The sequence below is a fragment of the Asterias amurensis genome, chromosome 11 (genome assembly GCF_032118995.1).
Source record: "Asterias amurensis chromosome 11, ASM3211899v1".
Lineage (NCBI taxonomy): Eukaryota > Metazoa > Echinodermata > Asteroidea > Forcipulatida > Asteriidae > Asterias > Asterias amurensis.
The window spans coordinates 13165539-13179756 of record NC_092658.1 but is presented as its reverse complement, the minus strand read 5'-3'; the positions used below and the strand labels follow the sequence as shown (position 1 = coordinate 13179756).

The 14218-nt window shown below is 41.3% G+C and overlaps 1 protein-coding gene across 1 annotated transcript; it reads right to left on the bottom strand.

Annotated features, from left to right (window-relative positions):
- Nucleotides 1–1969: 1969 nt before the first annotated feature.
- Nucleotides 1970–9564, bottom strand: LOC139943770 (uncharacterized). The gene is made up of 3 exons (XM_071940561.1): nucleotides 9523–9564; nucleotides 6047–6781; nucleotides 1970–2078 (listed from the first exon to the last, which is right to left on the bottom strand). The coding sequence occupies exons 2-3, from the start codon at nucleotides 6712–6714 to the stop codon at nucleotides 1970–1972; spliced, it is 777 nt and encodes a 258-aa protein (XP_071796662.1). The 5' UTR covers nucleotides 6715–6781; nucleotides 9523–9564.
- Between the last annotated feature and the right edge of the window lie 4654 nt (nucleotides 9565–14218).

Sequence of the window (14218 nt, the reverse complement as noted above, 5' to 3'; positions counted from 1 at the left end):
CCCCCCCAACTCTATTCGCTACCTTGAATTCCGAACACGACCGTTCGCGTGACATTTATTGCTTCGCCCGCGAGCGAAGGCGGGCAACAGATGGGTAAATTTACACACGCGTTTGAATTGCGCCATAATCATCATCGTTCAGGTAAAACAATACTCTCAAGGTATCTGTGCACCCTCCACGTTCCCGTGCACAGCGGACGGACAGGCCCATCCGCACCGCGCACAGCGGACGGACAGGCCCATCCGCACAGTGCACAGGTCATGTGACTCTTTTTTACGCAAACGTCACTGTTTTTACTTCGATTCCAGATATGGCAGTTTTGATTGACCAGAATTTTTTAGTGCATGGCAATCTATCAACTTAGCTTCATTGTACCTCTGTGCGCACCTCCACGTGCCCGTACACAGCGGACGGACAGACCCATCCGCACTGTGCACGGCTAGCTCATGGGACCCTTTTACGCAAACGTCTCCCACAGGGAGTATCACTGTATTTCTTACTTCAGATAATATTCAAAAGATTTTTACCAGAATGCTTGAGTGCAGGGCATGTATGATCTTGATGGGCCAAAAGGAAAAGGCAGCATATTTAAGTTATGCTGCTCTCAGGCGTGATAATGTTTCTCAAGGGAGGCTTGCTTTTTATCGCGTGAAAATGGATTACAATGTTATCCTACAAATGAATATGAACGTTTGTGGCGATCTAAGAGAAAAACATATTCCAGTGTGTTTCGAAAAGACGGACCGATCTACTGATATCAGTTGACGGTTTGCATTTTAACCCACTTTTTGCTTCACTTCACACTTATGTTTTTTTTCTTCATCTAGATACTAAAGGCAATATTGCATACTGGCATACCTGTTGTGAAGTTGAGAATAAATTACCAATTCAGTATACATAACTGACAAACTCCATGATGTTAAATATATAATGAATTTATCTTTGATGGGCAGTGCCCAAAACGTTGCCCCTGACCTTGAAACATAGGAAACCAAAGTAAACCAAAGTTTCGTATGTATTGATTTTGAAAACATCTCTGTGATAGTGTAAATTATTAAATAAAATGCAGTCTATGAATAAGGAACATACTCTCATCAGAGCATGCAGAACAACTTTTAAAGCCACATCGTGTACATGCATCAACCCTTACCTTGCTAGTACAGTGGTTCGTATGCAAACATGGAACCCGTACTTGAAAACAGCTAAACAAAAAGAGCATAAGTTCGATTCCATCAAACTGGCCTTTTTAAATTAAAATGTAGAGGGTACTCTATTGAATTACGCGTATTTGGTCAGCCGGCCTCTGCCGTTCAAAACAAGATTAGTTGCATCACTGCTTTGCCACGACGAACGCACTCTTAACGTCGTTATAATGGAGTTATCATTGTTTAATTGGACGTAGCCTGATGAAGATCAAAGGGCAGCGTAAGTCTGCAACTAGGACGAGATTTTGACGGCCATTTTGAGGTACTGATCTGTCTTTGATATCATGAACATGAGCGGTTTGTCACCAAAGCGAGGCAAGGAGGAACGAATAGTCAGGTTTCGAAAATATTTAGACTCATACCTTGTTGGGTAGTGGATTGTGTGACACGTATACGCATAAACTAGTATAAATACATCCAACCAACCATGTATGGTGAGAGTTCCTTACAAGTTTGTAAACTCTACTCCTTCGACCATCACCTTCAAACACGAATAAGTGCAGTTTAATATCATACTGTTTTGATATCGCTGTGTGCTAACGGTACCATTTTGGCGCCATTTTGTTTTGGCCAATGGGCGCAGTTCGTTGAGTTCAAGTCAGCCGCTTTTCCAAGGTGTGTTAAAACTGGTTTATAAATCGTGTTGATCTCCATATTATCCAGTTGTGCCACTAATGTCACCATGCACAAAGTCAGTCTTGTGTCCGAGCTCTGATAAGCACACAAGTTGTGTCTCTTTCAGCAGATCCTTGAGTTCCTTCATTCACATTGCTAGTGCAGCCGCTGCACCGCCTATTTCACCACCGGCAGACACGCTGTTAGCCATGCTGAAAACTTCAGCTGTATTCTCATAACTCAAGTCAGTCTGAAAACTGAAAACATTACAATGGTTATATTTTTAGGGCAACATCAACATTGAAATTCTGTAGCACAGAAATAAACTGAAGCAAATGAAGATAATTGCTATGGTGGGTAGAAATTATTTTATCAAAAAGTAGGGCACCATTTTTATCCGAGAGGTTTAACAACATTTGCGCCCATGTCCAGGGGAAACAATTTACTGACGTAAAACGAGTTACAGGCGTAGATATATAAATCATGCAAGCGTTTAGGTTTCTAGAATAACAACAATTTTACCCCAAGGAACGCATGCATTAGTTCTTTTTACAGACTAGTCATATCAACTAAAATATTTCCTTGAGCAAATAGTGACCTAGCTGACTAGAATAATTGTTTGTAGATCTTATAAAGAGAGAACCAAGACCAACTTGACGGCACTTGAATGATGCGTCAGGCGTACATGGAACTGATGTAACTGGCGTGCTTACGTCATGTAACCACTCTACCCCCTCTCAATGGATGATAGTCAACTCGACCTGGAACTTTGTTTGTACAGTATTGAGTCATAGCCCTCAGATAAAAGTACATCTAATCCTCGAAGAACAAAACAACATTATACTCCTATAGTTTCTCAAGTATTCATTGACCTTTTGCTGAATGCTGCTACGCAATGTTGTACCGTTGTGCTCTTGTTATACTGTGACCTTTAATAGGTGGTGTACACGTGCTATCTTTAAGTTTACACGATATACTGTTAGAAATTTAAACCCCCAAATCAGAGAACGGTTTCGACAGTCGACAAGGACGACTAGTTTAGCAGCATCATTGATGGAGCTCAACTTTCTCTAAAAGGGTAAACACATTCAATGACCTTTTACTAAAAGTGCGCAGAGGCTTATTAGGAGTTCCCATGGCCTGGATGTTCGCGGGAAATTGTTTTTTTTTCCACGGTGAAGTCTCTAAAGATATGATACAAAATTGTTCGTTTGGCCATTAATTCATTCGTTTAACTGATGAGCCATATTTATCGTGTACATCTGGAGGGGTTTTAAGTTTCTTGTTTTTAAGGGAACGTAACCTCTTTATTCTCAAAATGCTTTATACGATTGAAAACTGCCGTATCTTTTCACCGGGTAAGTTCTCATTTCCATTAATTTTAGGAGTGGTTACCAAACGTATACCTTTCCTTTAAATTTATATACATCTGCTGGTAATAAGATATTCACAGGCACTGTCAGTACCTACAGGTTCCTATAACTTTGATCTATTTGTCATACAACGACACCCCATGAATCCGTTCAAGAAAATTAATCATGCATTTATAGGGAGAGATTCGGCGTCAATACACCTGGTGGATTCAACCTACATTACGGCGCAGAACTGGGTTTAGTGTGTTAGTGAATTCAAGATCGGATACCCGGTTGCTCCTTCGGGAGAGTTGTGTCTTCGTATACTATAAACCAGCAATACTTAACAGTTCGTATAGTGCTTAGGTCTTTGGGATTTTACGTCGTGTAATGTCTCTACAAAGAAACTCCTTTGCAAAGCTTAGAAGCCTTTGAACTGCCCTTGTATGCTGGTTCGGCCATCTTCATATGTTTTCTTCATGTATAAATCAGTGTAACCAGTGATACTCTACACAATGTTTTTAAGAGAGTGTAAAATCTCAGGAAAAAAAAACTTGTATACGAATGCGTTCTCGCTTTTTTTAGGGATGATCAAGGCACTGTTTATAGCCACACTCAGACCATTCATAAAACTCCATGTGGAATGCAGGGGTTACATCACAAACTCAAAGCTGTAACATGTTCCCGTTTATATACACACAACATGGGTGGAGAGAAGCAACCATGGTTCAGCATATTGCTCATGGACACATTACACAAGTGCCGTGTCCGTGAATCGAACCTACTCCGATGATCGAGCCATGAAGATCAATCGACTCGAAATGGCACGCCCAGCCACAGAGGATGTCTTTCCGGACCTTTAATATCTCGTGTGTTTATATCGTGGTTTCGCCATTTTTACGTACATAAATAATGATGAAGCTTTTCACAAGAATAAAGGACTCGTTGGAAGAGTGATACCAAGACACAAACATCTGGATGTATGGTCTGGGTGTCATACATCGAGTCACCTTTGAATCGAACCCCACTCAAAGTTACTTCCATCATCGTCTACAGAAATTCTTGTTCATTTTCTTTTACGCACAAGAATGAATTATGTTGTTTCCGTTACACAACTTAGGGATAGTTAATGTTGTGTCCAGACATTTCAAGTTAGTGTGACATCGATACAAGATGGCTGAAACATGATTAAAGACCGTTGTGCACTAAATATACATCTCTCTGCTGATCAGAGGGTGTAAAACACCTGTGTTGTTTCGTGTGTATGAAACATGAGATCGTATAAAGAGCTTTTATGTCATTCAGGTAATTCTAACTATAAAGGTAGGAGTTTCGCGTTACGGCCTAGTGAAAGAGTAATGGGTATCAAATTGGAAAGTTTGCAGATATTAATAGAGGTTGAATTGTCATGGCATGAGCTTATGATGAATGCAGTGACAGTGCACCGTCCCCTCCACTATGGGATACCCCAGCACAGATCGATTCGACTGTTAATGACAGTTGTTTCGTAGCCACAGATAGACTTTGTCCGTGCCGTTTCTGTGGTAACCATTCCGTCGGTGCCGCAGGGGCGCGTTTACAGTATACGGTCTCGAGTCCACGCCCCATCACAATGTGGACTAGCGTGGACACTTCACCCACTGACACCGTACTCAATGTCAGAAGCTTATTTCAGGCTGGGCTTGAGGCTACCCTCTCAAGCCGTTCAGACCGTTACAAGTACAGTCAGTGATGCGGTTTATTGATTTTCTTATGGTAGACAAAAATCCGTTTCAAGCAGAGACCTGACACCAATATCACTGAGACTGTTGAAGTGTCCAACCGTCGATTCATCAGACTCTTCCTAAATTAGGATTCTTAGGACTTATTGCGAGTTAAGTTCGGTAACCATAGATGTTAGGACGCATTGAACCAATCCTAAATTAGGACGAGTCGTTGTGCATATGGTTAATCCAAGCGTATCGGCTGCTCTGCTGGTACTGTACGTGTTTATACGCGTCTTGGAAGTTTGTACATTAGGAAACACAAACTACTGTATGTAATACTTTTCTTACCGCCGCATCTCAAACTTGGTGGTATTTGGCAGGGAGACCTTTAAGCTACACCGATTATATAACCCTTATCCTTTTGCAATATATGCTATATTCCTGCATGCTGAGGAAATGTTTAAGCATTCTTGAACAAACGTATTTACGAGTTCCTTTGTCTAAAGCTTTGTCCATCAGGCTCTCGCATGATGTCGTACGGTCTTCTCCTTAATTATTTCATTCTGGTACATCAAAATGTCGACTTCTGACGATTCGATATTTTCGAAAAAAATAAAGACTTTAGAGGAGAACTTTAACCTCATTGCCACACCTGAGAAAGACTCAATTTCGGTGGAGGAGCTGAAAAACAAGATGAATACAAAAGGTCTTATTAAGTTGGGCATGTTGCTCAATCTCTAATTTTGTGGGAAGCGAATCTAGAGAAGTAGCGTTGGACGGAGTCAAACTCGCCCTAATCAGCAAATGTGATACCGACTCGGTAATCGAAGCAGTGCAGGAGGCAGAAGACTTGATTGCCGAAAGGAAGAGACAAACCAGAATAATGTGGAACTGTTTTCCATGCGTGAGCGCATGCGAAGAAGAATGACAACATACTTACGTTAGTTTGAAAACCATAGCCCCGATATACAATACATTTATAGCTTTCTCAAACCATTATAAAGTACATTATTGGTATGTTATTGCCATATATTAGTTTGAAAATGCAAGGAGTTTGTATATCTCGATGTTATTGCCACCACTGCTTACATAAACAACACTGGAATGTTGCCCCTATGATAATGTTTTACGTTTCGTATCTCTCTTTTGATAAAAGAAAACACAAACCTTTCTTTCGTAACATCAGGGGAGCCTAAAGCAACAGCAGACGCGGTTTCCCCTTTCCCTGTCATACTGACAGTCACTAAAGGCGGTGGTTGTATGATATCCACAGTGACCGTTGATGAAGGAGATACCACATCCCCGCCGTGAGATGCGCCCTTACGAAGACTCCCGGTACTGATGTGATTCGGAACCAACTTGTGCTGAAGTTTCAGAGTGCTGTTCTCTTTATCTGCATCAAGGAGGCGGACCTCGGCAGTCAACGTAACATTCTTGGTGGAACTTCCTTGATACCCATTATCATCAACGTCCTGATGGTATCCAAGATGGCGGAGTTCCTTATTCTTGCGTGATCTGCGTTTTTGGATAACCGCATAGCACACCAAACCGATGCTTATGCCTACTAAGCACACACCCACTCCGCCGAAGACTGGGCCCAAGAGTTTCAAAATGCTCTCCCGTGAGTTTGTCCCGTTTGTGAAGGCGACAACCGTAAGACTTGTCCCCGGAACGAGGCAGAAGAACCCGGTTAGTGCCAGCAGGAAAGCAGCCCCGTAGATCTTGGCACGACGGCTGACACGACGTCGTCGTCGTTGTCGCCTGCTGCTGCGATGGAGCTTCTTGGCAATGACGTCCTCGTCATAGTGAACATGTCTGTTGGACCCTCGTGACATCTTGTAACACCCCCGTCATAGAATGGACTACAGAATCTCTCTTTCTCTATGCGGCTATAAATGGTGTCTGAAAGAAAAGGAAACAACATTGTCAAGTGGACTGATGTGAAGATCAGACTGAGCACGGTATACTTGGATTAACACATGGCAAATGTGTGGGTGTACATAACATGCGCGAACAGCCAAACAAAACTAATTACACGGTCAACATTCGTATACAATGGTCTCTTCAACACTTTAAAGCAACGGTTGTGTTTTATAGACCATCGTGGTGAAGACATCCACGAGTATACACCTGCCCTGATTGCCTCGCGGGAATAAAGTATTGATCAAAACGATGTAGGATTTGAGGCTCTACAAGATAGGTCCTATCAGGAAGTTATTTCATGTCCTTTTCATGACTCTGATTATATCATACGCGAACCAGCGCTTACGGCGACAGAAACAAATCTGTTCTTAATGAAAATTACAGGTGAAGGTTTTTGTTTCTTGTGCGCGTGTCTTGACGTTCACGTCGCTACTACAGTTGGCTTTTGCTGTGTGAGCAGCGAAAACTGCGTGCGTGGTGTCCATCGTCATCGACCCATTGTAGGGTGTAAACCTATACACTGGATGCGTTCGTTTAGCTTCCCTGGGTCGACCCCGGTGTGTGGCGGTTTTTTTTTCCAGGACGAACGTGGGTTATTACCTGCACACGTTTGTCCTGGGGAAAAAAACCACGCCACACACCGGGGTCGACCCGGGGAAGCTAAACGAACGCACCCTGTATTTCTAGAAAGATTGTAGACTGGTCCCCTGTCCTTATCCGCAAGGATATAAGGACAGGTGTTGGCTTTGTATTTAGAAACAATGATCTATTCGTCGGATTCAACTGCAAATCTTCAGGACCATGAAGGCCATGTGGAATTAATGCAAGGTCGAAAGTGATTGCTCAACAGCTGATTTCTAGTCTAGTTTACAACGAGCCTCGAGGTGTGACGTCAGATGTTCGGGCTAGTTTTGACTTATCTCTTCTTCTTTCTTCGGCATCCCGTTCTCTTTTTCTTCGTGTTCCACAACAGACATATGACCAGTCAATTTCTATTGTCTACTTTCGAAAATGTCCAGGTCGTTTCTTTTTCGTGGTTGTATGGGGGTCATGCTATAATGTCCCATGTTGTGCTGTGCTGTTGACATATTTTTCCTGTATACGTGTCCAGACTTCAGCTCCAACGAGATGGCAGGTGTAGCAATATGCCTAGCAGATTGACTTAAGTATAATGGTATTTTCCAAGCATGCATCACCTCACTAACAGCATGGCTGCTTGCATGAAACATATATGCTCGGAGCAGTCTGAATAAAGCTCTACTGTTCTCTACTTAACAAAAATATGTATCAACATTCTTGAGCAGGATATGTGCATTAATTGTTGATGACTCGATCGTTTCTGTCCAATCAAGTTGCCTTTCATGGTGTTGCTGTATCTCCACAGGCTTGCCAGCCACCCCTAATCCCCCATCCCACGGCGGAGAGAATAATTGACCAAGATACACGTATTCTTTTGACTGTTCAATTTGCATTCCAATTACCTGTGTTTTGTCTTGAGTCTGTATGTGGGTGTGAGTTTAATTACTGCATTCTGGGACAAGCTATAGCCGTGAAATAAGGCTGTGATGGTTTATAATTGCAACCACCAACGCAGACTGTGTGCTCTAGTCATTTCAGGAGATGATTGAATTGTATTCCAAGTTTAGGCCAATTTCTTTAAAAAAAATATATAGTTCATGCAGAGAATCGTAAGGAAAAATCCTTTTCAGTCGTACAGCCTGCTGATTATAAAGTGCATTTGAGTACCTTACTATAAAGATGCGGGAAAACACATCTTATTTCACATTAATTTTTAAAGACTTCAAAATCACAGTAATCTATGAATGAGTTACCGAGGCAATCAAAACAAGCCCAGGTTCCAAATTATTTGTCAGAGTCCCATCTCAGAAGCGGACACAATGTTTATCATCAATTAATTGCGAAGTGTAAACCCCTTATTAGTTTGGCCCGCTTCAGGGTACCGGTAAGAACTAGTTTTGGTGAAATCATATGTCACTCAGAAACGTTTTGCATTCCTTTAGTAAAAAAAAAGGGAAATTGCTTGCCTTTCGTATCCACCCTTAATCCGCGCCTGTAACCGTATGTGTCATTTGGATTACTTAACTCTTGTAAAAACAATGATATATTTTAAGTGGTTTGTCTATTTCCGTCTCATGTCTGTCAGGGGGATGGAAATGACGACCACCTGCAGGGCTGGCTTTACTACAAAGAATTTGAAAACATTGAAGAAAAACATGCAGTGAGGATTATCCGATTTACGTTCCTCTTCAATCATTTGAAGGATGCACTTATAAGGAATAAGAAGAAGCCCATCCATGTAATAAATGTAAACTTTGTACATTGACTAAAAAGACCAATGTTTGAGAAAAGGCAGACTTCGAAAGTTAAATTTTCTCGAAATAAATGATTTTGCATGCAAAATGCTTGTGACCTTCTGTCAGGCACGCTCGCTTTGCTGACATGGCACACAACAAATTGTACATTTACAAAATTAAACATTTTATCTCAATGGGTCCACCCCTGCATATGGACATTATACAAACCACTATTGCATGTTTCACACTTTTTCAACATATCGTACGATAGACCATTATTTTATTTTGAAGTTATTAAAACAACTATACAAATCGTAGCCCGTAGCCAAAAACCGATGCATTCTTACAATTTGCTTTTAAAAAGGTACAACAATGGTTATTACTAACTCAGACTCTGGTTCTTACCAATATTATACATGGATACATCGGTGTGTGGCAGCACTATACTCGATACCTTCCCGATCTCTGTGAAAACAAATCACAGGCATAATTACTCGGGTAGGATTCGAACCCACGACCTTTGCTTTTTAGAGCAGTGTTTTACCAACAGGTTTATTACTCTTATTATAACAAGCATTAAACAATTATTACTAGGGTCATTATCGAAATTGAACAATATCTGATGGAGTCAACTCGTCTAAAGATGGACATGATTATATATAAACCAGCCACTATTTCATGTTTCCCCATTTCATATCGTATGATATCATTGCAAAGGGCAGGGTTGTTGTGTCATGTATTCATTTCACATCGGGCTTTCATTCTGTCCATTTCATCTTGCTCGTGACTCCAATTCTCCCGTCTATACCTGGCCTTATATTCCCTCTAGGATTTTTTGTTTTAGCATTCTCACTGGTCCCCGTGATTACAGTGTCTGTCGTTTGATTTATCGAAGCTTACACCTCCCATCCGAAATCAATATCCAATGTCAACGGAGATTATCTAGACAAATAAAGTACTGCTTACGGGCCCACATCACAGAGGAAATCCCCTTCAGAGAGTTGAACTTTGTGGGATGAAATCCTTATACGAGAAGAGAGGGAGAAAAATTCAATTTCACGGTGTAATTTTAGTCGTCCGTGTGTGCATCAGGGGCCTGGGAGGCTGTGGCTCTCTATATCCAAACCCACTGTTTGGACCAAGGCGCCTATGTGGTTCAATTTGATGCTTAAGGTTGGCATGGGGCAATGTTTCTCCTCTCCTTTAAAAGGAAGCCTAGGGCTGCTGATTCTAATACTCAGTCTGCGAATTGATGTTTGTCTCCGATCAATTCGGTATAGGATTGCATGTTGTTGGGTATATTGTGTGTTATGGTGGGTTTTATATAGTGTATGTGAAATAGATGCGAAGAGGAAGGTAGTTAGTTGCCTGTTTTGTTTCGACCATTTACTCAGATCTCACCTGTTTAAAGGTACCATACATCAAGTTTTTTTTTAAAGAGCCCGTATTATGCCAACTCTCTTTAGTTTTTAATAACCCATGCATACTAAAGACATGCATTATATTTCATGAAGTCAACACGATTTCGAGCTGCATGCGGTTTATGTTTGCAACTTACTTTTATGTTATGCATGTTATAGGGATTTACAATCCGATGCAGTTTAGGTTGCTTCGACAGCCGAACAAGCAGCGTTGGACTTGTGCAGTTCAATAAGCATTTCCTCAACTTTTACATTAGTTCATACGAAGATGTTTCTCTAGCTGATTGGTATGAACTTTAAGGAAACACTTATTTCCCTGGAGGATTGGTACTGGCATGAACTTGATAATGAGCAAAATTTCAGATGGAATTATTTCTCTGGAGGATTGGTACTGGTATAAACTTAATAATATGAGTGAGTTCAGATGAACATATTTCTCCTGAGGATTTACACTGGTAGGCCTATATGCACTTTCTAAGGGCGAAATTTCAGATGGAACTATTTCTCCTGAGAATTGATTGGTATACTGGTGATGAACTAAGTGAGATTTCAGAGGGGTATAAATAATTTCTCTGGAGGATACTGATAAACTTTATAATCAGTGACCTTTCTGGTTGAAATCTTGTATTTTTGCATACAAGGCGAATTGCTTCAAGTTTCCCTTTTTAATAATTGAATGGTATTTTAGCCCCAAGGCTGATGTCAGCCCGATTCGTTGATACGAAAATTAAGATGCAAACTGTCTAGTATGCACGCTGATATACGGCATATCAGTGTTTGTACAGCAACCTGTTGTTTAGACAACGTTCACCAACGTCGAGAGAATTCCACAGTGCTCTAAGACCTTCTATCATCCATACCCCGAGGGGGAAAACGAGAACTAGACGCCATTCTTTGTTAATAAAACTAACCCATAAAACATTCAAACATGTCAAACGGAATTGATGGCAGTTTGTGTACGTTGACCGCGATGCGATGGAGTGTGTACACTGTTCTCCCGGTCCTTTCCGAGGTATCACTCATATAAGAGGCACCGCCCGTCGTCCCAAAGCTACCGGCCCATGGAGACTTACGGCCGTCCCGCCGCCGCAACGTGTTGACGAACTCTTTCATCACACGAAGTAACTAAAAATCTCATACTAAATCAGTAAACTTGCGTGTACAACCATGAATAATGATCTCTTTTGAGGGAGTGTTGGCTCTGGAAAGAGCCGGCGTGGTCTCGACGTTTCGAATAGACCTTATGCACATGACGTCATTTCAGTAGGGCGCCCTCACCTAGAGGTCAAAAGGAGGTTGTTCATTGGCCAATCCTGTGCGCCGCGCGTACAAATCCGTGCGTTTCGATTGTTTTGTCACCATTTTTCCACTAAGATGGCCGCTGGGTGACGTCAATGCATAAGGTCTATAGTATCTGCTCTTCTTCAGGAGAACGGTTGAGACCACACCAGCCCCCTTCAGAGCCGAAACTCCCTCGAAAAGAGATCACATACATGGTTGATACTCGCAACTGTACTTGTTAGTGTTTATATGGTTACTTCTTCGTTTCACACCATGCAAAGCTTCCAACACCATTCTCGTGCATCACGTCGAGTACAGAATGTAGACGCGAAAGAGCAGTTCGTTCATGTTGACACACCCACACTGATAAACATCCACGGCGAGAACGAGGGAGGATGATATAGACACCTCGTTCTCAGGGTACAAAACTAGAGATACCAATAATGCAACATGCAATGTTTTGATTAATGTGTATATAACGTGTTGACTTAAAAGCAGAGTGATAAATGTTGAGTGTCTATCAAATAAAACTAACATGTGAAAGTTCAAAAGGTAGTCGCGTTTTTTAAGATATCGCTGAAAATCAGGAGCGAATATGTCCGCATAGGAAGAATAATCCCTAGGAATAAACAGTCTGAGAAGCGAACACTGTTAGTAATGCTTTTTAAAACTAAAATTTTGGGGCATATACAAACTGTACCTTTATACATGACCGCATTACTTCGAAGTGAAATAATTCTCAAAATGCTTTATACTATCAGAAGCTGGTGTAGGCAGGGGCGTCAATCCGTCTTGAAAGATGGGGGGGGGGGGCGAAAAATTAACGGAGTTTGGTCTAAGACCAAACGCCGTTAATTACACAATGCAAAAATTGGTCTTCATTATAAAGGTGGTCAAAAATAATATGGGGGGACCACATTTATTTTGATATGGTGTCCCCACCCTTCAAAAGATGGGGGGACACCCTGTCTTTCCCCTGATTGACGCCCATCATGGGTGTAGGCTTCGAATCAACAGTTTTTGTTGCCATTGAATTTGAAAAGTGCTTACCAAACGCAGACATGACCTTTAAATGTATAGTGGTATAGGATAGGTTGGTAAAAAGTTCTACGTCGGTATACTCGCTAGTTCTTTTAAAATCAAATGTCATTAGAGTAAATAGAATGGATTGGACAGGGTTCTAGTCAAGTCCAACAATGAATGTTGGATTGACCGTTCGAGTGATGTTGATAAGTATATGCTATAATATGGAATGTAATCCTAACACCATCCATAATGTAATAATCATTGTGTCGAGCATGGGCTGAAACATCAGTAATTGATGAGTTTTATGCGTTGTGCAACCAAAAAAAACCCACTGCAGTCACCCACTTTGCCAATGACCAACTCATAGTACAAATTGATAATTTTTGTCCCCTCCGTGAAGTGCCAGATCGGATTAATTTATAAGCTTAGTCAATAAGCTTTGGGTAATGATTACACACTGTGAAGGAGCATTAAGACATCACGGCCTTAATATCCAAGTATGGATGCACATCAGAATGATCTTCACGGGCAATTTTGAATTGAAATTAGAGTCGGTTTCAGAAAGTTCAATTTGCTCGAAGGCTATCCATTCTTTTGAAGAGTGTGATTGGATGCAATGTGACAGCTGCCCACAATCAATTCGAGCGATATGTACAACATTACCTAATCACATCACCCAGGGTCCAGATGGGACGAAGAGACAATCATGGGAATGAGGTTTCACTTTGTAAGCAGACGATTAGTATGGCAATTTGACATCACCAGGTGCCGACCGATTCAAGTCAGTCGATCCCGATCAGATTAGACTTGTGTTTAGACTATTTTTCTTCTCTCAAATCCTAGTTCTTTACACGGCTTATCGATTATGCTTCAGCGCACGGTAACGGTGACTATAGGCGGATTAAGCTCGCAAAGCTGCCAATTTTATAGCAATGAAACAGGCGTACAAGTCTTGACATATCAGCATCGGGGGAAACAACATTACTTTGGACTTGTTTTCACGATGATGCTGTTAAAACACTAAACGTGATCAGCGATTTCAGGATATTTGTATGTAGACATCACTTCCCTCACTCCCTCTCCCACACACAACGACGACGACGACGACGACGACGACGATGACAACAACAACAACAACAACAACAACAACAACAACAACAACAACAACAACAACAACAACAACAACAACAACAACAACAACAACAACAACAACAACAACAATCACAACAACAACAACAACAACCACAAAACAACAACAGTCACAAAACAACAAGCTAACAAACAAGTTAAAAAGTAAATATGGTTTGTTTATTGTACAAGCGTTTTAAAGCGTTAAAACGCCAACAATCAGTTTCGTGCTATAAAAAAATCAA